At 46.0% G+C, this 24,759-nt stretch overlaps 1 protein-coding gene across 4 annotated transcripts in view; it reads left to right on the top strand.

Moving 5' to 3' along the window:
• Positions 1-24,759, top strand: part of LOC144770660 (uncharacterized) — a 281,327-nt gene that overhangs the window by 211,817 nt on the left and 44,751 nt on the right. For all 4 annotated transcript variants that reach the window (XM_078655370.1, XM_078655371.1, XM_078655373.1 and 1 more), the window contains one exon: positions 9,970-10,084. In XM_078655370.1, coding sequence (XP_078511496.1) covers positions 9,970-10,084 — 115 coding nt within the window. The remainder of the gene's footprint in view (positions 1-9,969; positions 10,085-24,759) is intronic.

The raw sequence follows: 24,759 nt of genomic DNA, 5'->3' as shown, positions 1-24,759 counted from the left end.
TCTAGGTCTTGTATGAACCAGGCTGTCGCGTAGGCTCGGTGCTCTCTTAAAAGAGAACAAAGGGGGTGGGACACTAGCATCTGCTACATTCAAAACGCTCCAGTGCCTGCGTACTGTTTTTTGGATTTTGTTAGAGAGAACACTAAATGTGCTTACAAAAGTGAGCCTATTTAGTGGAGCCTTCTCAGGGAGCTTATACAGGAGAGCCTCCCGATTGTTATTGGATGCCCGCTTCCAAGCCTTTTTGACTAGATGTTTCGGATATTGTCGCTCTTGTAATTGCATGGATAGGACTTTTGCATGTTTTTCAAACAATGGTTTGGAGGAGCAATTTCTTCATACTCGCAAAAACTGGCCGACAGGGAGGTTTTCACGTAGGGCCCGTGGATGGTGACTGTTAAAAACTAGTAAAGAGTTCTTAGCCATTGGTTTGGTGTAGAGTTCACATTCAAGTCTCAAGTGCTATGATTCCAATGTGCCAGCCTTGGCCCTGTGTGTCTCTAATGTTGGCTTGAGGCTTCTTGGACTATTGGCCTCCTTCTCGTCAACCCTGCCAGGTGGCATATGTGGGTTCTGAAGTGGTATCTGAAGTCTCAGTGGGCACAGCAACAAGAGATTCTGTCATATTCCTTCCAGGTTTTGAAGGAGACTACATAAGATCTGCATTGGTGGCTGGTCAACTGCCTTTAGACTAGTGGAAGAATCCTACCTCACCCAGAGCCGGCAGTGGTGATGGAAGCATCACTGCTGCATTGGGCTATTCATCATGGAGAAGTGGATATCAGAGGACTCTGGTTTCCTTCGGTGACTGAGCTCCGCATCAACTTGTTGAAGTTATGAGGCATTCAATTGGCATTGATTGTCTTCCTGCTGCCCACTAAGGGAGACTGGTTCAAGTCCACACTTGTGTGGTGGAGTTTCCAAGAAGGCTCTCGCTAAGAGAAACATTCTGCCTAGAGTGGAGTGCAGAGCTCATGTTGTCTCTCCTGCTACCAAGACTGAACACGATCAGAAACAACCAAGCCCAAATCATCCTTTTGCCTCCAGATTGGCTTAGGAGAGTGTGGTATCCAAAAACGTTGGGCATTAGCATATGTCCTCCAATCAAGCTGCAACTTCTGCAGGATCGAATATCGCAGCAGCAGGGCAAGGTCTGCCACCCAAGCCAGTACAATCTACACGTCCATGCATGGAGACTGAACTACAGCAGTTGACTGCATTTTATCTTCCTCCTAAAGTTGTGTTTGTTATCGGCAGATGTCCTTATACAAAGTCAGTTTACGCTGAATGCTGGGACAAATTTGTGATTGTGTGGTACCCATGAATACCATAATATGGACCCTTTGCAGGCCAAACAGATGGTTGTCTCGTTGTTTGTTTTATCTTTTGCCTGACAAACACTTGCAGTGGGCACGGTTAAAGGTTATCTGTCAGTTCTTTTATAATTTTTGGATTACTGGACCAACCATCCTTGTTCAAATCACCTGTCTGGATGTGATTTCAAGAAGTTTGAATCCACATGCTTCCTTTGAAACCCCTTGTGATGCCACAGTGGGATCTTTATTTGTTTTTCAATATCTAAAGTGCACCCCTTTTGAGCTGCTGCACAGCTTTCCTTTACATCTGCTGATCCTGAGGACGATCTTTCTCACATCACGTTATCTTCAGCTCCTTTAGTGAGTGACCATCAAGCTGTATCATTCGAGCTGCAGTACACCACCTTCTTTCTAGACAAGCTGGCAGTGAGAATTAGTGTACCAGTTTTATGAAACCCTTTCTTGTCGGACAGAACCCCTCACATCCAAAGTACTTTACTCCACCTTACTCCTCAAAAGAGGATTAGAGGCTCCATTGATTGACACCCAGATGAGGAATAAGTCTTTACTTCAAATGTATCGAAGACAATTTGGTGGAAGATTAGATGTTTGTGGGGTTCTTTGGGGCAAAGAAAAGCAAGGGAGCGCAGAAGATAAGTGGATAGTCCTCTGCATTAAGTTCTGCTAGGCATTGCCTAGAAGCTGCCTCCAGAAGGATTGTGGATCCATTCCACTAGGGCCAAAGCTGCTACAACTGTCTTGGTACACGGAGTGCCTGCCTTTGATATTTGTCAGTCTGCAACATGGGCACCAGTGCACATGTTCACAATGCATTAGTATGGCCTTAGCCGGGTCAGCCGGGAGTGGCATTTTATCAGTTCTGTCCTGCAGGACTTTTTGGTTTGAGTCACTTCATAGACCCACCACCGAGGAAGTAACTGCTTTCGTGTCTATTCTGAATGTGAGGAATGTGCAGTTAGAAGTATCCATAAGCAGAATAACTTACTTACCTTTGCAAACACTTTTTCTGGTGGTTATATGACCGCTGTTTCCTCACTGTCAACCCACCTCTACATTATGGGGAATGGACTCTTTTGAATTTAAAAAGGTCACAAATTAGGTATCTGCACACTAGCAAAAGTAATTGGTTGTTCGAGCTTTGCTCCTTCAGTAGTAGCATGGACTGTGTCGAGAAAGAAAGTGACAACAGCGTGCTTAGGTGGAACTTATATGCAGCTCAAGGATTCATTTCTGGAGTGGAGCTGGGTCAACTAGAAGCTGTCCTATGCCACCTACTGGCATGCACGGGCTATGCTGAAAAATCATCCGGATCCAGTCTGGCAATCGGGGATATTTTAAAGGTGAGTACTCTGTGAACAAATAGAGTATTTGCCTGAGTTTCTTTTACAAAACGTAAGTAACTTTTGTGAACTTCATTTAATATAATGCAATGTGAGGACTGGTGCCAACAAACAGCGCCACTCGAACCCGGGGCCATATTATCAAGAAAGGGCGATACATTATGGCCACTTTTATCGGCAGGAAACTGCCGCTAAAGCGGCGATAATGGGCTTGATAATATGCCCTTGTGAATTCCCATAGAAGCCCAGGTTTTGGTGTTAACCTGGGCTTCTATGGGAATTCACAAGGGCATATTATCAAGCCCATTATCGCCGCTTTAGCTGCAGTTTCCTGCAGAAGATTATGGAATGTTAATGGATTTCTTGTAACTATTGATTCACAGTTTCCCCTGACGAAGGGCTAATAATCCGCCCGAAATCCATTGGGTCTGAATAAAGAACTGCTGCTCGGAACTACTAGTTGCCTTTTTTATCGTTTTCCGGAAGAGGCTCGGATGGGCACACGAGAAAATGAGAAGCTTGTAAAAATGCAAATCGTGAAATAAGTGGACTTGGATTAGGCAAACAGATTCAAAAAGGAAGAAATAGAGATAAACTTTGGTAAAGACAGTGATAATCGGTTTTTGCATAACATTACCTCGAAATGGTAAATGGATGTAAATGGATCTAGTATCCTATATAGCAGTGCAACTGGGCGTGGAGCGCCATTACAGCGCTCCCCACTGCATATCTATATGATAATATAGGCCTGTATGTTCATGCTACTTAAGAACGCTATTATCAGCTCTGCCAATGTATAATTTTGTTTGCAAACTGTCCCCAATTGCATAAACTCTTTTTTTTCAATGTATCCCAAATAAGAGAGTGAAGCTCTGCTTGGTCAGTTATCCCCAGGGACTGATACTATGCCCTATTCATCTTCGTGCAATATCCATGGGTCAGGGTAGAGAAAAACTCTTTCCACTTTTGTATAGTATTTTGACAAATGTTTGCAATCTGTGTAAACTTGGCGAACGCTGTGGGTTAAAATGATTTTTTATAAATCCTGGAGAAATGTTGCACTTGTTTGTGAAAGGTTCTCAAAACACTTTCTGTGCACAAATCCTCTCTCTGGAAAGTTTGGCAATGTTGGAAATTCAGCAATATTTTCAGCCTTCTATAAATGTGAAATTTTGCAAAGCTTCAACCCAGTTCCTACATGAAGTTTAAATTTCAAAACTCCCTGGTCTGCTATTGAATGCACAGTTTAGACACACAGGTGAATGTTCGCTTGCTGAACTGCTGAACTTGCCTGACTGCAGAGGATGCCGTTTGGGGCTGTATTTTGGAGAGGAAGCTCCCTGCTGCATTGTGCTCACGCCTCGCAGCACCCGCTACGCGGGCGCCGCTTCGATCACCTGGACGCCGGGAGTTGTGATGCTGACCGTGTTGAGCTGGTGCCGGGGATCACAGAGGGAGAGCGAGCGGGCTAGCAAACGCCGCAGGGACTCAGTTGTCCAGGAGTCCCTGCGATTCCACAACACCTGGTCAGCGTTGCTTGCTCAGGGCCCGCCCACCGGCCGACACAAGAGTACTTAATAATCATTGATACCCGCTGCGCGGGAGCGCCGGGCAAAGCCCGGGCCAAGGGCGGGCCCGTTTAAGCCTGTTAAGGACCGGGTAAGACTGGACTGGGCCACCCCTTTTCTGTACGCTCATTGACATTTACTTTCTGCTCCTTACTGGATACATATTTTCCTCTACCTCCCATTTATTGTTATAAATTAGATACCCGCTATTCACCACCATGACTACCAGAGGTAGCAGGAGCAAAAAGCACAGGGAGCTGCACACATAACTGGCCCTATTGACCACTATATAACTAGGGCCAACGAGGCGATTGACCAGGGCATAATCCTACTCGAACAAAGGGTATCGCAGGATTTGGCCCTGGCCAAACGATCTTCGTTGGGTTCTCTAACTGCAGCCAAGACACCCACTCAGCTACGGGAAGTCGGGCCATTATTGGAAGTACACGCAGAAACACACACAGTGCCAAGTATGGTTGACTTGTCGCCATCCCTTGAGTTTTCGGACTCGCAATCATCCATGATGCTAGAAAAAAAACCCGTTCTCTTTGCGAGCCCGACCCGGGAGGACCCTAGCATAGCCCCCAGTAGGGGTTTGAGGGAGGGCGCTATCCCCAAACAAAAGAACCAAAAGAAATTGCTTAAAGCTAAACACCCTAGGAAACGCATTTACCACAAAGACTTACCTATTAATCAGACAGTAGGACAAATTAGTCCAACACAGAGAAAGTTAATCACTACACCTACAGAAATTATTAATCTCTCTACGAATACAGCAAACCTCAGTGTAAATAGTAACACGGGTGGAGGGTGTAAAGTTTGTGGGATAAATAACCAATTACTAATCAGATTAGGGGAACTAGTCAAAACTTATATGCAACCTATTGAATTGTCCCTCATTAAGATAGAAAAGCAGATAGTTGCTTTGAATACAACTCCAAATATCCCCAAGGGGGTGGGACTGGTACAATCAGGGGGGCAAAAAGTGAATACCAAAAACCCTAAGGTAGGGTTGCAAGTCACAAAAACTGCCTCTGATGCGATAACTGTAAAACCGAAGCCCCCTCCTGCAGGGGTGAAGAAAATCCCAGAGACAACAAAAATACCAGAGTCATCAAAAACTCCAGCCCCCCCAACACCTTGAAGCCTGACCAAGTTAAGCCTCCAGGGGTAAAAATTACTCACACCAGATCCAGGGGGAGGGGTGGGCATCCAATACATTTACCACCAGAAGCAAGTCCGTATGTGGTAATTATGACTGGGGTTCCCGAACTGAGTACCAACGCGGAGGAACCAGACTGGTCCCTAAAAAATAAGGTACTGGATTGGTTATCTACTAACAGACCTTCACCACCGTACTCTGCGAGCAGAGTTTCAAAGGTCCGCAGGGTCCCTTGGATAGGTAAGGAGCCGAAAAGAATCCCGGGAGACTGCGTCATAGTCAGCTTTGATGATCCACTCACAGAGTGAGCACATTTGCTCCTGGGGTATGCGAGTAACAAATGACGGGATAGATACAAAAAGACTTGCTTATTTCTACCCGCCAACACCTCGCCATAATGAAAGCTCATCATGGAACTGGTCCCAAGTAGGAAACTGGGATAGGAGAAGGGATTGGGTCAATTGGTCAGGATATGGAGGTAGAGATATCGCTCCTACAGTAGGTTGCAGAGGCATACCAGTCGCAAACAGATTTAATTGCCTAGAAATGGTTGATTGACCACCATTGCGTACTGGTCAGGGAAATACGGGTTCACTGCTTTCGGGACCTTTACCCCTACTATCACCTGTAAGATCCCCTAGATTCTCCTCTCTAAATGTAACCTCCGATACGCCGAAGGAATTACAACCAACAACACCTATTTCCACCCCAGAAATATCTTTTGATTTACCAGAGTCCCTAGCTACTATAAACGAATTAAATGAGACATCTGGTATTGTGGGGAAGGTAGTTTTTGCTAGATCAGCAGAAGTAGGTTTACCTTGTGTGAATCCCACTATCCCTAACGATTCCGTTAAAATGCTTTCTACTGTCCCGGCGCCAGATTTGTATCCACTGTCAGGTATAAGAGCTTCCAACGTTCTCCCTGAAATCAGTGTCCTGACAAATTCAACTTTGACCTTTTCCGTTTTGTTTTGGAACGTTGCTGGGCTCCGCTCCAAGACAGAACATAAACCATGGTTAGATACAGTTAGAGCACACCAAATATTATGCCTACAGGAAACCTGGGCCATCGAGCCTATACACATTCTGGGCTATAAAACACACCACGTCCCAGCTAGCTCCAAAACCTTTGGTAGACCTAAAGGTGGCCTTGCAGTATATACTGCAAACAATTTACCATCTATGGACATAACTGTTCTTCTGTCCGGTGAGAATTATCAAATTTTAAAGGTTCTACTTAACAAATGCATGTTGTATTTCTTGGTTAATTTTTACAACAACCTTCACCCTAATGAATGTGCCAATACTTTAACCGAGATTACATCCTTTTTATTGGAACAGCGGAACAAGCTCACCACCCCTACCTCCTATGTGGTCCGGGGGGGAGACTTTAATGCTTCATTATGTAATAACTATAAGAACGGTATCTGGGGTCTCCAGGATGAAAACGGATGCCCCTTGACCCACTTTACACACACGAAGCTAGGCAATTGCCTAAATGACTGTTTATTTTATTTAGAGCTGGAATATGCGAATGACCTTGTGGATCCACCCGTTGATTTTTTGCCAACATTTCATGGAAGGGGTCTATCAAGTGTCATCGATTACATCCTATGTTCCCAGATAATAAAGGGTCAACTGAAAACTTTTAACACAGGCTCAGATATCACCAGCAACCATTTTCCTAATAGTGTTAGCCTGTCAATCAAAAATGCTTTACCTCACTCAACTAGGGCCAGTTTACTGAATCAACAATCGCTGTCCATGGACAGAGTAAATGGCTTTTCTGTGAAATGGTCCAAAATTGACCCAGTAGCAATAACTAGCAAAGTGGTAACCAGAGCTCTCCCATGGATGAACAACTGTTTAGCACTAGACTCCTCTCCCCAGTTGATTTTAACCAGCTTCCTGGAAATTATTAGAATTATACGAGACTAATTGTTTCGTAACCACAAATCCAGAAAACCAGAAATCAAAGGCTGGTTCGACTCAACCTGTCGTATAGCCCTAACCAACTTAAAAAAAGCAGTTCATAACCATGTCAGAGATTGTGCTGAAATCACTAAACTCAGAAAGGTTTATAAACTAGCACTGAAAAACCGCAGAAATGAAATTAAGAAGAACTTGTGGGCCCAACTACATGAGAGCTGCCTACGCAAAGACAGTTCACTGTTCTGGCGTACAGTAAAATCACCCTTTCTGGTAGATACCTCATCCTCTCAACATCTTGATGTGGCAGTGACAGCGGACGAGTGGGTAGCCCATTTTTCAAAGATTTTTGGTGGTCCCTCAGAGGATACCATCGGTGAGGTTCATTCGGCAGGTGACCTTCCCGAGGACCAGATATTTCCCATTGACCTTCTCTTTGATTACAAGGAGATCACTAATGCGTTGTCATCTTCCAAAACTGGTAAAGCTCCCGAAACGGACGGGGTCCCTCTAGATATCTTTGTACATAATCCGGAACTTTGGTCACCCCTTGTTACCCAGGTTATGTCAGCAGTCACTAAAACAGGCCTAATAGACTCTTGGTCCTCCTCTATTCTGCTTCCAATCTTCTAGAAGGGCGATCGTAACAGTTCTGCTTGTTACAGGCCCATCTCTCTCCTGGATTCCTTGGGGAAAGTCGCTGGCCAGCTGATCCTGGAACGCCTCCAGGATTGGGCATCCACTAATAACATCCTGACAGATCTCCAGTACGGCTTCCAGGAGGGACTTGGCACTGTTGAGCAGGCATTGAACCTAGCCCTTCTGATTGGTAAATACGTGGGGGCTAAAAGCGGTAACCTATATTTAGTCTATGTTGATCTTAGCGCAGCATTTGACTGTGGTATTCATTCAAAGCTGTGGTCCATTCTTGGCGAATTGGGGGTAGATCCCCCTCTTATTCAATTTCTCCGCGAACTCTACTCAGATGCTACTGCGTGTGTTAGATATGGGATCGGCGGTGAACTATCTCCATCATTTCCCGTCATCAAAAGAGTTAGACAGGGCTGTGTCCTGGCTCCCTTCCTATTCAATCTATACACCAATGGGCTGGAAGCAGCCATGCTTGAAGGGAGTCAGGATCTTCCATCCATTAATCAACGCCCCATTCCCGCCCTGTTATACGTGGACGATTCCGTAATCTTAGCCAGAACTCTAAACCAGCTACAAAGACAGCTAAATAAATACTGCCAATTCATGCTCTCTTTAGGCCTAAAAGCGAATAAAAATAAAACCTTCGTTATGTACCTTGGCCCCAGGGCGAAGAACCCCAAACCAGTTTTTATTGATCAAGTTAGGTTGGAACGCACTAGGGAATATCCCTATTTAGGAATCTTAGTGGACGACAAATTATCCTGGAAACAAGCCATGTTAAGTAAAAAGCTTCTTTTTCAGAGAGCAACCTCAGTTCTAGTCTCCTTTTCAAGGAAACTGGGTAAACCTGCCACAGCAGAGTTGCTAAAAATCTATCACGCCAAATGCCACAGCGTAGCAACCTACCGCGCAGGGGTTTGGGGTTATGCTCCCACAGATACCTTGCAGACGGTCCAGAACGGGTTTTTTAAATACTTACTGGCACTACCTCAAAGTGCTCCAACATACGGCTGCCATATCGAGCTGGGTATCGACTATCTGACAGATAACATTAAATGCCAGCCGATTTTGTTATGGCACCGCATTTGGTCTAAAACACAATGCCATCTAACCCGCTCATTGATAACCGACTGCTTGGCCTTGGCAAATTGGAGTAAAATCCCTTGGCTCTTGTATGTCTCTAACTTCCTCAAGGGCCTGAATTGTACATCTTATTTCTTAGAACCTACTACAATGGTAGATGTCACTAGGAAAGATCTGAAAAAATTGTGTCTAACCCATCTGAGAGAACTACGTCTCTCCCAAGAAGTAAGTAAATCCTCAAATGTACAGATTCTTTTGGTCCAGACTGTTTTGGGTATTCAACCATATCTATCCTTCCACCTAACTAATCACGAAAAGTATGTTTTGACTAGGTTTCGTTTTAATTCCTTTTTCCGCCTAGTTACTTTCCCAAAAGAGCAGGACTGGTCGCATAACCTTATGAACTGCCCTTGTGATGGTACATCATCTCAGTCTACAATTCATGTAACACTGTTCTGCAGATATTATGAGCTTCCTCGCAAGTGCTGGATCATTCCTTTACTCCGGAAATTGGGTCTGAGAACATGTCGGCCCGCTTATCTGGCCCTGCAGTTTCTGGACTCCCAATATATTGCTAAATGTGTAGCTTGTTTTTTAAAATCATGTCTAAAAACTCGCTGTAAATCTTGAAGCTTTTATTTACTCGTTTTCTTGCTTAGCATCCTAATGAATTGTTTTTAAATTAACGGTTTTTAATGTTAAAAGTTTTTTTTAAATGTAATATTCATCAAGACTTTCTATATGCATTGTAACATTTTATTCCTGTACTTTTTATGGTTTCGCTATGTGTAACCGAATAAAAGTTTATGAACTGAACACTTGCTTGCACCTCTACGCTTTGTACTGTTCGTAGGTGATCATTAGATGACGTATGATCATTTGTTTTTATTCCACAGAGAGTTCCAGTACAAGCCCCAATGTACGGTTAATATTGCTGACAATTGTTTTAGTAGCGGCTGCTTTAGTAGTGCTTGCTGTTGGACTCATTGCATGCTACAAGAACAAAAAAAGGTGAGTGTATACTCTTAGAAGTATCTGTTAAATATATTGATTCAGATCAAAGCTGCCCATGCAGCCTGACTTTCATTTATGCACATGGCTTTTACTTTTGCAAAATTAACTAACTAGAACATACTTTGACTTGGTTTCGCTTACACATCTATACTCTAAACTGTCTTTCGTAGCATTTGTACAGACTGAATGTAAGCCAAAGAAGGTCCGAAGACAGGATGAGAAAAGGCAAAGGAAAGAGAAATTAAGTAATTAGAAAGAGCTAAGTTAGGAATAAGAAATATATGACTGTGCATTGCGTACGACGAATGCAGCAGCAAATGAGAAAAGGAATGGACGAGATTATAGAAGTAAATAAGTCCAGTGTGTGTACTGTGGTGAATAGACGAGCACATGATTCAGTGGTTGTGAAGGAGTGAATGAGTTTTACAGGTAATGAAAGAGTACAGGAACAAAACAGTGAGTACACTTAAGTTAAAGAATGGAGAAGTGAATGAGTATATGAATTAATGAAGGAGTGTACATGAGCGAATGAGTTCATAAATGTATGTGTGAATACAGGGACGGAGGAGCAATTAAACATGTGAATGAATGCAGCATGGAATAAATAAGTAGATGGACGAATATATGTGAGTGGGCTCGAATTAATGAGTGGCAGATAGAGCGAGAATAGCACTGAGTGACTAAAGCAGAGAATGAATGACTATAGCACAACACCGGCTGGGAACAGTAGAAGTGAGTTACAGGCATACTTATAAAACAGAAAAACACTTGTGTGGGTGGTGGCCAGGAAAACCAAGGGATAGATGGAGGCCCCATGCTCACTTACCCATCAGTCCTGGAAGGGATCAAAGAAAAGTGAAGTGTCAATGCTCATTGACGCCTTGGTCTCTTCATGTAGCAATCACTTGTACTGCATGATATAGCACATCAGTCTCCATTCCCATCTTTGAAAATATTACCTGTATTACTTTCTGCATACCAATGGCTTTGTTAGCACAGTCGTCCTTATGAAGCATAGTAATTCAGTACACACATCTATTGAGACCTAAAAGAAGTAACATTTCCAATTAGCAGAACACTTCTTGAACAACAAACATGTATGCAGTCTTTCCTTTTGCAAACAATTGTTATCAAGTGAGTAAGTCACATTAGGATAAGATGGGGAAATAAAGATTGATTATTCCACAATGTTTTGATATAAAACAAACACTGGACATGAAAGGGGTTTATCTGTAACTTAACATGCCAGGTGTATTTGTAAAGCACACGTTCACCACAACCGGAATCTTGAAACTGAATAACAGATGTTTATTGTTACCCAACTCGATGGTATTCATTTTATCAACCTCAGAAGGATGAAAGGTTGAGTGGGCCTGCCAGAATTTGAACCTGTGACCATGAGGTAGAACACAGGCTCCTACAGTCGACACACTACATGATTCCACTAAGCCACCAGACCCTCCTGGTACATGGAGATAGCTACAAATCACAGCTCCAAACGTCAGTATGTTTTCATTCACTTTACTAACTTTTAATTTTCAACACCAATTGCAGAACATGTGGACAGCTATGCTTGAATGTCTTCTTAGATCTAGAAATTTAACTCCTCAAGCACTGTCTGTAGATCATCCAAGTTCATCCCCATCAAAATACACATCCTGCAATTTGCAAAGAACAGGGAGACACAACCAGTCCAAACCTGTTCAACAATATGAACCTGGATGGATTTAAACTCCATCTTTAACCTATAGCCCAGTGGCTTGCATTCGCCTTGGACGCCAATCTCACCCTCAATACATTGGTAAGAAAACCAAGACCACCTTGTACCAACTATGTTTACTGAAGAGAATGCAACCATTCTGGCAAGAAATGACTTCAGACCTGCTGTTCAAGCCCTTGCAGGTCAAACCTAATAGCTAATATCTATCTGTCTTGGGCACTTTTTAGCTCTAGGTCACTGATAAAACACAGTGTTGAACTGAATCTATCACTCAAAAGCCATAATCCTTCCCTGTTCTTCATTACAGAGACACAGGCTGATTAGCAGCCTACTGGAGGTTAATATTTTCCTTAATGTCTGTACTTTCCTAGGCGATTTCAACTTTCATCTTGATACTCTTTTCGATATGGACACAGTTGCTTTGCTTCAAACCACGTCAACACTTGGCTTGTCCCAACAGGTAGAAGGCCCTACACACCAGGCTGGTCTTACCTTAGATGGTATCTTTAGTAATAATCCATCTTAAGTGAACATAAATACTCTTCCTTTACTGTGGACCTATCACAGGGCAATTTTGACTTAAAATAAAGTCAAGTTGATCAAGAAACAGTGGCCCGTCTGAATTGGACCTCATCCCCTTTTGTATCGCTTTGTTCGCCCTAAGTGTGGCAGGGTATGCTCAGACGTGAGTCCCTTGCTCTACTTGGCCACTGGATTCAAGATAGCCTGGCTGATGAGGATTATGAATCCGAAACTGGTCCCAGGATGCTTGTTTCCGGTCCATGGAAGACATGGCTTGGCAGTTCGGGCAGGACTGTTCCCAAGAGGCACAGGGTCAGACTGATTTGCATATGGCCATGTCTAAAATGGGGTGGCTGAGTGGGCTAAAGAATGGTGATGGATTAAACTCAGATCAGTTGACTGGGGGTGAGTGTTTGATTTGCTCAAACGCTCCGTCCATCATCCCCTTTTGTATCGCTTTGGCAAAAAATTCAAGCAGATGTCTTTGCCCAAATTTTACAAACTTTCTTCCTGAATATTCAGTCAATCAGGATTTGTAGTGAGCTGCTGCTTCACCTGTGCCCCTGTCTGTTCAATCGGTTAAACATCCATGTTTTGAGGTCCTTCCTGAATTGTTTGAGGGGGAACATCCTTCACAACGCGGATTTTACTCCGCAAGGCTTTCACAACGCGTCCATTACAACGCAAGTTGTAACCACGACTTGCGCTGGAGGGCGCTAGAGGATTAAGAGTAGTATATTTACTATTCCAACACCTTCCCTAGTGTCCACGGGGACTGGTGTTAGAATAGTAAATTATACTATTCGCAATCCGCGACCCCAACGCAAGTCGTGGTAACGACTTGCGTTGTAAGGGACGCGTTGTGAAAGCACGCGTTGTAATGGAACGCGTCGTAACGTCGTACATCCTTGTTTGAGTGATGGTGAGGCTCTGAGGTGCAGAGGGAGGTTGTTCCAGGTCTTGGCTGCCAGATGAGAAGTAGCAGCCTCCGCTCTTAGTACGGCGGATGCGACGGGTGGCAGCTAGTGGGATGGATCCAGATCTGAGATTTGTGGTTGGCTGGTGAAAGGTCACTCGTTTGAGGTACAAGGATCCTTTGTTGTGTAGCGCCTTGTATGCGTGGGAGAGTAGTTTGGCTATTCGCTGGAAACTCAGTTAGGGGTCTCACAGTATACGCACTGGTTGTACACCTCTGCTCATTCATTGGCACCTGTTAAAAGGACCAAGATTTAAAGACATAACATATCTGTTCCCTGGTTCTCAGACAAACAGAGCTTCAAAACTGCTTTCGGCGACAGGAGAAAAATAGAGAACTGGCTACTCCGAATTAGAGAAAGCTAATTATAATAAGTATCTAGACAAGTATAAATCTTTGATCATAAAGGAAACAACTGCTTATTTTATGAGCAAGATTGAAATACCTCTAAATTCCTCAAAAATACTTTTTTCAACCGTTAAAAAACTGACTACTGACAGCACCTACATCTGTAACGATTTGAGTCAGCCTTTCTGCGAAATTGTAGCTGATGCTTTCCTCTGCAAAGTTGAATATGTTTCCAATACATTTTCTACCATGTCGCCCATCTTTCCTTTGGACCCGCATACTTCCATACGTTTGGCTGTGAACACCACTCTTAGTCACTTTATTCCACATTCTAGTGAAGAGGTCATTAAACTGATTAAGTCATCTAAACAGGTTCTCCATGTGACCCTTGTTCACCAAGGATTGCTACTGTATTAGCAGAGACCATTGCTTTTGAATTGACCGATATTTTTCATCTTATGGGCAGCTCAGGCTCGTTTGCCTCCATTTGGAAGAAGGCTTCAGTCCTGCCGCTAATCAAAAAACCCTTTCTTGACCCACAAGACTCCCATAGCTACCATCCTATTTTATGCCTACCTTGTGCCAGCAAAACCTGTTGAATAAACCCTGAGCAAACAACTTCTCAGTCATGTTCAGGCTAACAATCTCCTGGATGCCACTCAGTTAGACTTTTGTGTCGGTCACAGCACTGAGACTGCTCATCAAAGCCACCGAGGAGATTAGGTTATCTCTTGATCGGGGTGGTAGAGCTACCATTATCCTTCTCGAGCTGTCATCAGCCTTTGATATTGTGAATCATGGGCTGCTGATGGAGCAGTTGGGCAGGATTGGAGTGACAGATACAGTATGGGAGTTGCTTAACTCCTTTCTTAGCAAATGTGAATAATCTGTCCGACTAGGTGAGTTTGACTGTCACACATACTCTCTGTCATGTGGAGTTCCCCAGGGGTTCTCGCTTAGTCCGACACGTTCCAATGTCAATGTCACTCAATTAGCAGAATTGATAAGATCTTTTGACTTCTCCCTGACATCCTATGCTGATAACACACAAATTGTCATCTCATTGACACTGATGTTACCAGAAGTGGGACAAGTTTCTGCAGATGTATGCAGGCAGTCAGTTGATAGATGTCAATGAACTATATGAAATTAAACTCAGGAAATACAGATGGCTTGATCTTTGGTGCCCAGCCATCCTTCTAGTTGTCCTACTATGACCAGATGAATGAAGTTACTTCTGTTGCCTAATATACACTCAGGTTGATCAAGAAGATTCTACCCTTTATCCCAGCTAACTTACAGAAAACCGTAGTTACCTCTCTGGTGCTGTCTAAGATTGATTATTGTAATGAGCTCTATCTGAATCCCCATCAGCATGTCCTCTACAAACTTTACAAAATGCAGCAGCTGTGCGCTTCTGAAAATCCCGAAATGGCAATCTGTCTATAAATCGATTAGAAAGCTTCACTGGCTCCCTGTAAGGCAGAGGATACCTTTTAAAGCGCTGTGCACTGCATACAAAGCATTGCATGATTAAGGTCCTGATTTTTCAAAAGAAAGGTTTTATATGGTACGTTTCAGATAGATCCTTATGATCTGCCCCTGCTAAATTGGTGTTAGTGCCCATATTCAAGCTTACAACCTGGGGTGGCAGAGGCTTTGTGCTGGGAACTAAAAAAACTTGGAATGATTTTCAAAGCTATGCCAAATCTTCTGGCGTATAGGAAATCCTTGAAAACATGGCCATTTCCTGCTAATTTTTAAAGAAAAGGGGTGACCCTGTGTCCCTCAGAACCTGGGTAATTAATGGTTAATATAGAAAGTGGTTCTGTCGGGTGCGAAACATGAGTAATTAAAAAAATACTGTTACTGTAATTGAGGAACCCCCTCTTTTAGACAACACAATTCCAGAACCTCACAATTAATGACTCGAGGTCTTATTCATTGCATTTTCGTATTTATCTGAATTAAATTCATTCAATTGGTATTTCATGTAATACAGACAAAGTACTGTCAAAGTGGATTTAAAGTGCAAAAATAGTGACAATGGTGAATGGTGATCACGTGGTGAAACAATATGTACAGTGAGGGTTCCAAACCTAAACAATTAATATATACACAGTTCTTTTTTCGGATGCCATGTACTGATGGGTGTCTAGAGATTCTCAATGTTTCTTTTAGTTTTTTTCGGAATCCTAGAAGTGATTGGCCTTCGTGGCATGTCGACGTTTCGACCCTTCTGCGCCTGTGTTTGAGGTCGCCGCGGGTCTTTATCAAGACAGGGATGTGTTGCACGACAGTCCACGGATGCCAGGTCGTATTGAATCACCTGTGAAGGTTGAGGCTCAATGGCCATAAAATCCACTTCCAAATAGTGAAGCGATGGGATCGCTGGCTCGGATTTCCATAAATCCGCTGCCTTCTGGCCTTCTGTCAGCTGGCAGAAGGCAGCGGATTTATGGCGTCCTCTAGAAGCAGTTGTCTATAATCCTGTCTCTTAACATTGAGGGTATGTTGGGCATCTGGGTCTGGGGACTGCGGAGTGGCGCGCTCAAGATTTAAGATCTCTGTTTCCAACTCACTCACACTCCAATTGCGTTCCGCCCTGTGGCCCACCATCATAGACAAAGCTCTCCCCTTCATCACCGGCCCATAGGCGCCCCAGAGCGTTATCACTGACTTCACCGACTCCATATTTTCTTTGAAATAGTAGTCAGTGTCCTTCCGTAAATTATCCCTGATGTGTGGGATCTTTAGTGCTCAGGGGTGAATCATGATGGGGCCTGGATGCACTGCACAGTGTGCCCCGAAGACTGCCATGACTGGGGAATGATCTGACACTCCCCTTGCAAGGAAGGTAGAATCTGTGAAGTCCTGAATGTCTTGTGCATGGGTAAACAGGTAGTCTAGTCGTGATTGACTGCCATGCACACCAGATTGGAACGTGAAGAGTGTGTCATGTGGGTGTGACCATCTCCAGATGACCACTATCCCCATGTCAGATTGAAGTCGCCACCCATCACCAGTGTACCTACGGGCAAGTTCAATAATAGCACCCCTATATATGCTAGTGTCATGCGTTGAAGACCCGGTGGGGCATAAGCCGAAAGAACATTGAGGACTCTGCCCTCCCAGATACCCGAGCAGCAACATATCTGCCCATCGGATCGGTCCACATATTTTGTATCACAATTACAACACAAATGAACCTGCAGATGACTCTACGCTGAGCACATCAATCATAAAAGTCCCCTGTTGAGTAAAGTCCTGTGCTAGTCCACCACGGGACCTGCTGCAGCTCGGTCCCACTGGAATCCAGAGACGAAATACAATGCAAAAATGGAGACAGCACCAGAGATGAAGTCACAAACTGGTCACTTTTTATGAAATATGTTCTTTATTTTTCTACATGCAAAGACTTGACAACAGCCAACGCGTTTCGTTCCTATGCACGGAACTCCTCAGGGCAAAACATGATGAATAGCTGGGTTTCTAGAATAGTCCCAGAGTGCTCCACATGGACATAATAGTCCCAATTCCTTTGTTTCTGTTTCCTTTTTACTTATAGTCAATATGTCAATTCATTCTGTCTTATTAGAAAACTGTGTACAGACGTCTTTGTAAAGAACGGATATAGCTTTAATGGCCAAAAAGACCTCCAACTCCAGAGAACCACCGCCTTTGTCCCAACGTCATAACGACGAGTAGAAAGAATAATATATAGAGGACGAATCTAAACAATTCCGCAATCCTGCAGTGGGTGTTAGGGCCTCTACCCTGGGCTTAAAGTCAATCACGGTGGATTTGATGAAATGTAACTCCGTATAAAAAGACAATTATGCTACAGCAGTCTACACCACACAGAAGTCTGTACTGTGGGTCCGTATGTCAATAGTCAAAGGAGATCATGGTAGATCTCAAAGAGTAGAAATCCCACCAACGCGCATAGTCATGGCGTCATGGACCATCAATCACCAACCTGAGCCAAGGTTGGTGATTGATGATCAGGCTAACTTTTATGTCTTTGTGGTGCCTGGAGTCCAGGATTTGCTGATATACTCTGCAGCTTCTGCCAAAATTCCTGGATGAGATTGGGTCATCCCGCTACCTTCCAGACGGACAGTAAGAGGGTGTTGTTGAGAATGAAAGAGTGCCTGGATGCATTAAGGCCTAACAGGACATCAGGAAAGACTAGAAGACGCATGTTATAATCTATTGACAACTCTAGCAGGGTTAGAAACAAAATCTGAGATTACCAGATGGGACCACTAAGACTACGATAGCTGCTTGCCGTCTGACCTGTGCCAGAACTCTGCTGAGCATAAACAAAGGAGGAAAGACATAGTTGGTGTTCTGGGACCAATCCTGGAGAAAGGCATCTGTCAGGACTTCTGTCCCGGCGACTAGGTAGGCGGAGATAAGAGCGAGTCAGGGGGTATGGTTTACCAGCTTTAATATTCCGTTTTGGTTTGGATTTCTCTGGCTGGTTCATGAACACAACAACACACTCTGGAAGTGTTTCAGTTATACAGTCACTGAGGTAATGTTTAACTAAATTAAGGAATGTTCGTTCCAAAAAAAGGATCTGTGCTCCTGGACTGGGTCTTGAATGGTTGACTCTTCTTCCTCTTGTGGCACTTGACTCCAAGGAGTAGATGGGGACCGGCCTCCAGAGTCCAGGGGGATATATGCAAAGAAAGAAAATACAAGCGTCAGGGTCTCTGTCTTCGCTTTGGTAATCAAAGGGGGGGGGGGGGTGTACCGTCACCAGTCCCTAACTGTGAGTGCCTAAGTGGGGGAGGGAAACTGGTGTTAACGGCGCAGTGAGGTGTTCAGGCGGCCTTTCCACCACCCTCTGAACCAGCCCACGGTCTCCCCCGTCACTTGCCTGTTGCCACGGTCCCAGGTGACCGTGGTATCGTGAGAGCCTGCCGCCTCTGTTTCCCTCAGGGGGCCGGTCTCGCTCGCGTTCTCTGGGGGTCTTTCGGCGTCCTCGCTCTTTTCTTCGGCGTCTTCACAGCTCTCCCCGCTCTTTTCTTCGCCGGCTCCTCGGTCTCCTTCCCTCGAGGTGTCTCTCGCGATCTCCTCCTCGTAGTCCTTCTCGCGCTCCGGCTCCTCTCCCGCTGGTCCCATAGCCTCCGTCTTTTCTGTCCACAAAACGGATGTTGTAGGGATTGCAGGCTCACGGACCACTGGGACGCCGACCTGACTTCCGGTCGGGTCCAACCCTGCGGCCATCTTGGTTAGGGTCGGGGATTCCTCACACAGCCTTCCCCCCGGGAATGGACGATCGGGCCATTCCGACAAAGGACACCTGGAGAGGAAGTCCACGTTGTTCTGCATGCTCCCCGGCAAATGGAAGGTGCTGTAGGAAAAAGGCTGGAGGGCAAGAAACCATCGCAAAACCTTGGGGTTAGTATCTTTGTGTAGGGATAGCCAGGTCAAAGGTGCATGGTCAGTTAAGAGTATAAAATGACGGCCCAGGAGGTAATACTGCAACGCCTCGACGGCCCACTTAATCGCAAGGCATTCCTTTTCAATTGTTGCATAGGACACCTCCCGGGGAAAGAGTTTGCGGCTGATATACAAAACAGGGTGAAGAAGACCCCTTTCATTGGGCTGGGAAAGGATGGCCCCTAAAACCCTGTCGGATGCATCGGTCTGAAGTACAAAGGTTCGTGTAAAGTCAGGGCAGGATAGGACGGGGTCTTTGCAAAGAGCGGTTTTCAGGTCCGTAAAACTCTGTTCTTGTGCAGTGGTCCAGAGCAGTCTGTTTTTTTCATGGGGTTTGGTAAGTAGGTCTGTTAAGGGACTGGCCAAGGAGGAAAAATGGGGTACAAACCGCCGGTAGTAACCCACTAGACCCAAAAAGGAGCGGACCTCTTTTCGTGTGGTGGGGCGCGGGATATGGGAAATAGCGGCCACTTTATTCACCTGAGGGCGTACCTGACCTTCCCTGATGTCATATCCCAGGTATTCTATGTGGTTAGCCCCTAGGGTTGTTTTCCGGGGATTGAGGGTCAGACCTGCCTCCTGAAGGGCTTTAAAGACCTGCTGTAAATGTCTCAGGTGGGTGTCCCAGTCTGGACTATACACCACGATGTCATCCAGATATGCTCTGGCATACTCTCTATGGGGACCCAGAATTATGTCCATCAGCCGCTGAAAAGTTGCAGGCGCTCCATGGAGGCCGAATGGCATTACCCTGAATTGAAAAAGACCCATGGGTGTCGAAAGGGCAGTTATATCCCTACTGTCTGGGTGAAGCGGGATCTGCCAATATCCTTTGGTCAAATCGATACATGACATGACCCTGGCTTGCCCTAGTGTCTCGACCAATTCGTCCACCCGTGGCATCGGATAGGCATCGAATCGGGATACCGCGTTTACCTTCCGAAAGTCGATACAGAAGCGGATGCTTCCATCCGGCTTTGGGACCAAGACGATGGGAGAGGACCAGGGACTCTTGGAGGGTTCTATAATCCCTGCCTCCAACATCGTCTTGACTTCGTTTTCTATCGCACCTCGCCTGGCTGCTGGGATGCGGTAAGGAGCCTGTTTAATGGGTTGGGATGTGTGGGTGATGATGACATGTTCTACGAGCGTCGTTTTCCCCGGTGTGCCGGAGACCACCCTGGGAAAAGAAGCGCAAAGGGATTCCAGCTGTTGTTTTTGTTCCTTCGTGGTTTGGGAACCCCAGGAGGGGTTTTCAGTGGTCTCTTGCGTATAATGCGACACTTCTATGGGTTTGTTTGTGACCACCAACCCAACGTTTGTCCCAGAACCAGAAGGGTGCGTATCCGGTTCTTCCCAGGCCTTCAAAAGATTGATGTGATAAATCTGAGAAGCTTTATGGTGATGTGGGACAGCCACCCTATATGTGACCGGTGTAATTTTGGCTATCACGGAAAAAGGACCTTGCCAGGTGGCCAACAACTTTTTTTCGGAAGAGGGTAACAGAATAAGCACCTTATCACCCACCTTCAGCTCTCGCAATCTGGTATTTCGGTCATACAATCGTTTTTGTTGTGTTTGTGCACTCTCTAAGTGCGTGTGTGCTTCTTCCCATATAGTGGACAGGGTGTCTCTGCGGTTTTCGCTGTACTGGAGAAGGGGTTTTCCTTCATCCTCTGCTTCCACCCACTGTTCCGCAGCCATATCCAGGAGCGTACGGGGCTTCCTTCCGAACATAAGCTTGAAGGGAGAGAACCCCGTCGACCGCTGTTCATGGGTGCCTATGGCGTAAAGGACCAGGGGTAGCTGACAATCCCAATCTCTACCTGTTTTGTCTATGTGTTTCCTCAACAGGGTTTTGATGGTTTTATTGTATCGTTCCACCAGACCATCGGTCTGGGGGTGATACACGGAAGTCCTTAGTTGCTTGATTTGAAGGATATCACAGACTTGCCGCATAAGGCGTGACATAAATGGAGTCCCTTGGTCACTGAGGATTTCATTGGGAAAGCCCACCCTTGAAAATAGGGTCACCATAGCCTGGGCTACGGCCTTAGAGGTCGCTGTGGTAAGAGGAAAAGCCTCGGGATAGCGAGTGGAATAATCGACAATGACCAGGATAAAGCGATGTCCACGGGCAGAAGGAATCAGGGGTCCCACTAAGTCCATACCTACCCTGGTAAAGGGGATATCAATAATGGGTAAGGGATGAAGGGGTGCTCTAGGTAATGTGGGGTTATTGACCAGCTGACAGCGCACACACTTAGCACAAAACCTGGCCACTTCGTGATACACCCCTGGCCAATAAAACCGATCCAACAGATATTCAAGGGTCTTTTCTTTACCACAGTGTCCTCCCCCTGCTTGACTATGGGCCAGCAACAATACCTGGGGCCGAAATGGACCTGGCACAAGAAGCTGTTCCCTTTTCCCTCTCGCGGTATGAGTCAAACGGTACAACAACCCCCTTTTAACTACAAAATAGGGTCCTACCTTTCCCTCTTGCTCGTCCTCAGCCTGGGTCCATGCGTTCTGGAGCGAGCTGTCTTCGCGTTGGTCGGCCCTAAAATTTCGGTAGTTGCTCGGAGACTGTTCTGGGGAGGAAAGAACATGTACTGTGGGGTCATACGGTTGATGGGAATAAAGAAGCCTTTTCTCCCTCTTCTCCTTTTTGCTTTTTACCCTTCGGTCCGCTGGTTGGGCTATGTGGGTGTTGGAAAAGGGGGCGTTCGACAACCATTCGGTTGTGGAGGGGGACCCGGTAAACGACTGGAGATATTCAGTAAATCGCGGCAGGTCAGTCCCTAAGAGGACCCGTTCGGGCAGACTAGGGATCACCCCTACTTTACGCAATTGGACCTCTTTTTGGATCTCCAGTGTTACCTCAGCAAGCGGATACAACTTCTGTTCCCCATGTACACACGCGACTTTTACCTGGGTGTTGGGTATTAGAAGGGCCTGGGGCACTAAGTCTGCGGCCACAACAGTTTGTTAGCACCCTGTATCAAGCACCGCTAACACAGGTTTTCCATTGACGTGTACCTTCATGTTGAATGGGCTGGAGGTCTCCCCTGTGCTATATATTTTCCCCTTTGTGTATCCCACATCCATAGGTTCAGGCCCAGGGGTTCTAGTGGGACAGTTGCGTGCAATGTGACCCCACTCGGCGCAATGAAAGCACTGGGGTCCTTGGTGGGGAGTGACGGGGGTCTGGTATCTAGGGGTTGGTCTTCCGGAAAGAGGGGTACTCCGGGGTTCGGGTGAAGGGGCTGGGGGACGCAAAGGAGGGCGGATAGGCGTGAAGGGAGAGCGTTGCCCCAGGGGACGGAAATCAGGGGAACGGTGAAAGGCACAAGCCAAATCCACCGCTAATGCTACAGAGAGATTCGGATGTTGTCTTATCCATGCCCTGGTGTTGCCGGGCAGTGCTTCCAGATACTGCTCCAACACAACTTTTTCTGTTACGTTCTCAACAGTAGCATTGGCGGGTTGTAGCCAGCGACACCCAAGGTCGCGAACACGATAGAACAAAGTTCTGGGGTTGTCGCCTGTCGACCACTTTTCTTTCCGGAAGCGTGTCCTATAATGTTCGGTGTCGTATCCTAATCTCTCTAGGATCGTTCTCTTGAAGGGGTACTTCCGTCGGGGTTAGCAGCCTGGTAGGTGGCCTGTAGTTCTCCAGAGAGTAAGGGGGCTACATACTGTCCCCACCGTTCGGGGGGCCAGGCAGCAGTGGTGGCTACCCTCTCGAAGTTTACAAAGAAAAAGTCAGGGTCTTCGCCTGTCTGATACTTCTGAAGTACGGCACTGGGCACGTTTGGGTGGACCCTGGCATTGGCCACGACGTCCGATAACCGCAGAATGGCCGTATCTTGTACTTGTTGATTGGTGACCAGTAAGGAGGCCTGGTCTCTGAGTGCTACGTGCAGCTCCTCTCAGTCCTTCTGGGCTTGTTTTCCCTGCTCTTCCACCATTAATTGCAGGTGGCGCTGCCCTTCCGCCAATTGGGTGACTATGGTATCCATGCTGGTGGGGTCCGACCGCGGGGTCACAGTCGAAATCCCACTTCTGACACCACTGTCAGGACTTCTGTCCCGGCGACTAGGTAGGCGGAGATAAGAGCGAGTCAGGGGGTATGGTTTACCAGCTTTAATATTCCGTTTTGGTTTGGACTTCTCTGGCTGGTTCATGAACACAACAACACACTCTGGAAGTGTTTCAGTTATACAGTCACTGAGGTAATGTTTAACTAAATTAAGGAATGTTCGTTCCAAAAAAAGGATCTGTGCTCCTGGACTGGGTCTTGAATGGTTGACTCTTCTTCCTCTTGTGGCACTTGACTCCAAGGAGTAGATGGGGACCGGCCTCCAGAGTCCAGGGGGATATATGCAAAGAAAGAAAATACAAGCGTCAGGGTCTCTGTCTTCACTTTGGTAATCAAAGGGGGGGGGGGGGGTGTGTACCGTCACCAGTCCCTAACTGTGAGTGCCTAAGTGGGGGAGGGAAACTGGTGTTAACGGCGCAGGGAGGTGTTCAGGCGGCCTTTCCACCACCCTCTGAACCAGCCCACGGTCTCCCCCGTCACTTGCCTGTTGCCACGGTCCCAGGTGACCGTGGTATCGTGAGATCCTGCCGCCTCTGTTTCCCTCAGGGGGCCGGTCTCGCTAGCGTTCTCTGGGGGTCTTTCGGCGTCCTCGCTCTTTTCTTCGGCGTCTTCACAGCTCTCCCCGCTCTTTTCTTCGCCGGCTCCTGGGTCTCCTTCCCTCGAGGCGTCTCTCGCGATCTCCTCCTCGTAGTCCTTCTCGCGCTCCGGCCCCGCTGGTCCCATAGCCTCAGTCTTTTCTGTCCACAAAACGGATGTTGTAGGGATTGCAGGCTCACGGACCACTGGGACGCCGACCTGACTTCCGGTCGGGTCCAACCCTGCGGCCATCTTGGTTAGGGTCGGGGATTCCTCACAGCATCCATTGTCAGTGCTAACAGATCCGGCCTCTAGCTGAAGAACTGAGGAAGATGTGAGTTGAGTCTGAGTGCAAACAGGTCTGTGTGAAGAGGACCCCATATGTGGTAAACTCACTGGAAAATGGAAGGATGTATCCTCCAGTCACTGGAATCATTCACTTAAACAGAGATAGTGAGCTGGAAACAATACACCCAAAAACCTTTTGCTAGCTCTGCCAAATATTTGGACCATCCCAACCTGTCAGGTTTGCATTGGATTCTAATGGAAGATCTGGGGCCGAGGCAGATATCACCCTGCTGTTCCAGGCATCTAAATGGTCTATCTACCATTGAAGCTCCATGCAAGACTCATGATCCTATTGTACTAGATCAGAAAAGGATCGACCCTGTCGAAGGTGACAGGTTTTGAGTCTTAGGAGTACTGGATAATGAAGGGGCCCCAGAAAGATGGCCTGTATCGACAAGAATAAAAGACCTACAATCCTGGCAAGTGCCCTCAGCAATATGGAAGGAGTGAGTAAAGTAAACAACATTTCGTCTTTGATCATCTTGACCTTGGTCGAGGGTAAATGAAGGGTTGCCAAGTCTGAATTGACTAGAAATCTAAAGAACAGCATCTGCCAAGAGGAAGCAAGAATCAATTTTTCCATGATGATCAGAATACCTAGAACCTTATAGACTCCCTTTCTG

This window comes from Lissotriton helveticus, chromosome 7 (genome assembly GCF_964261635.1).
Source record: "Lissotriton helveticus chromosome 7, aLisHel1.1, whole genome shotgun sequence".
NCBI lineage: Eukaryota > Metazoa > Chordata > Amphibia > Caudata > Salamandridae > Lissotriton > Lissotriton helveticus.
Note: the sequence above shows the minus strand (reverse complement) of the source record. Positions and strands in the feature narration are given on the sequence as shown.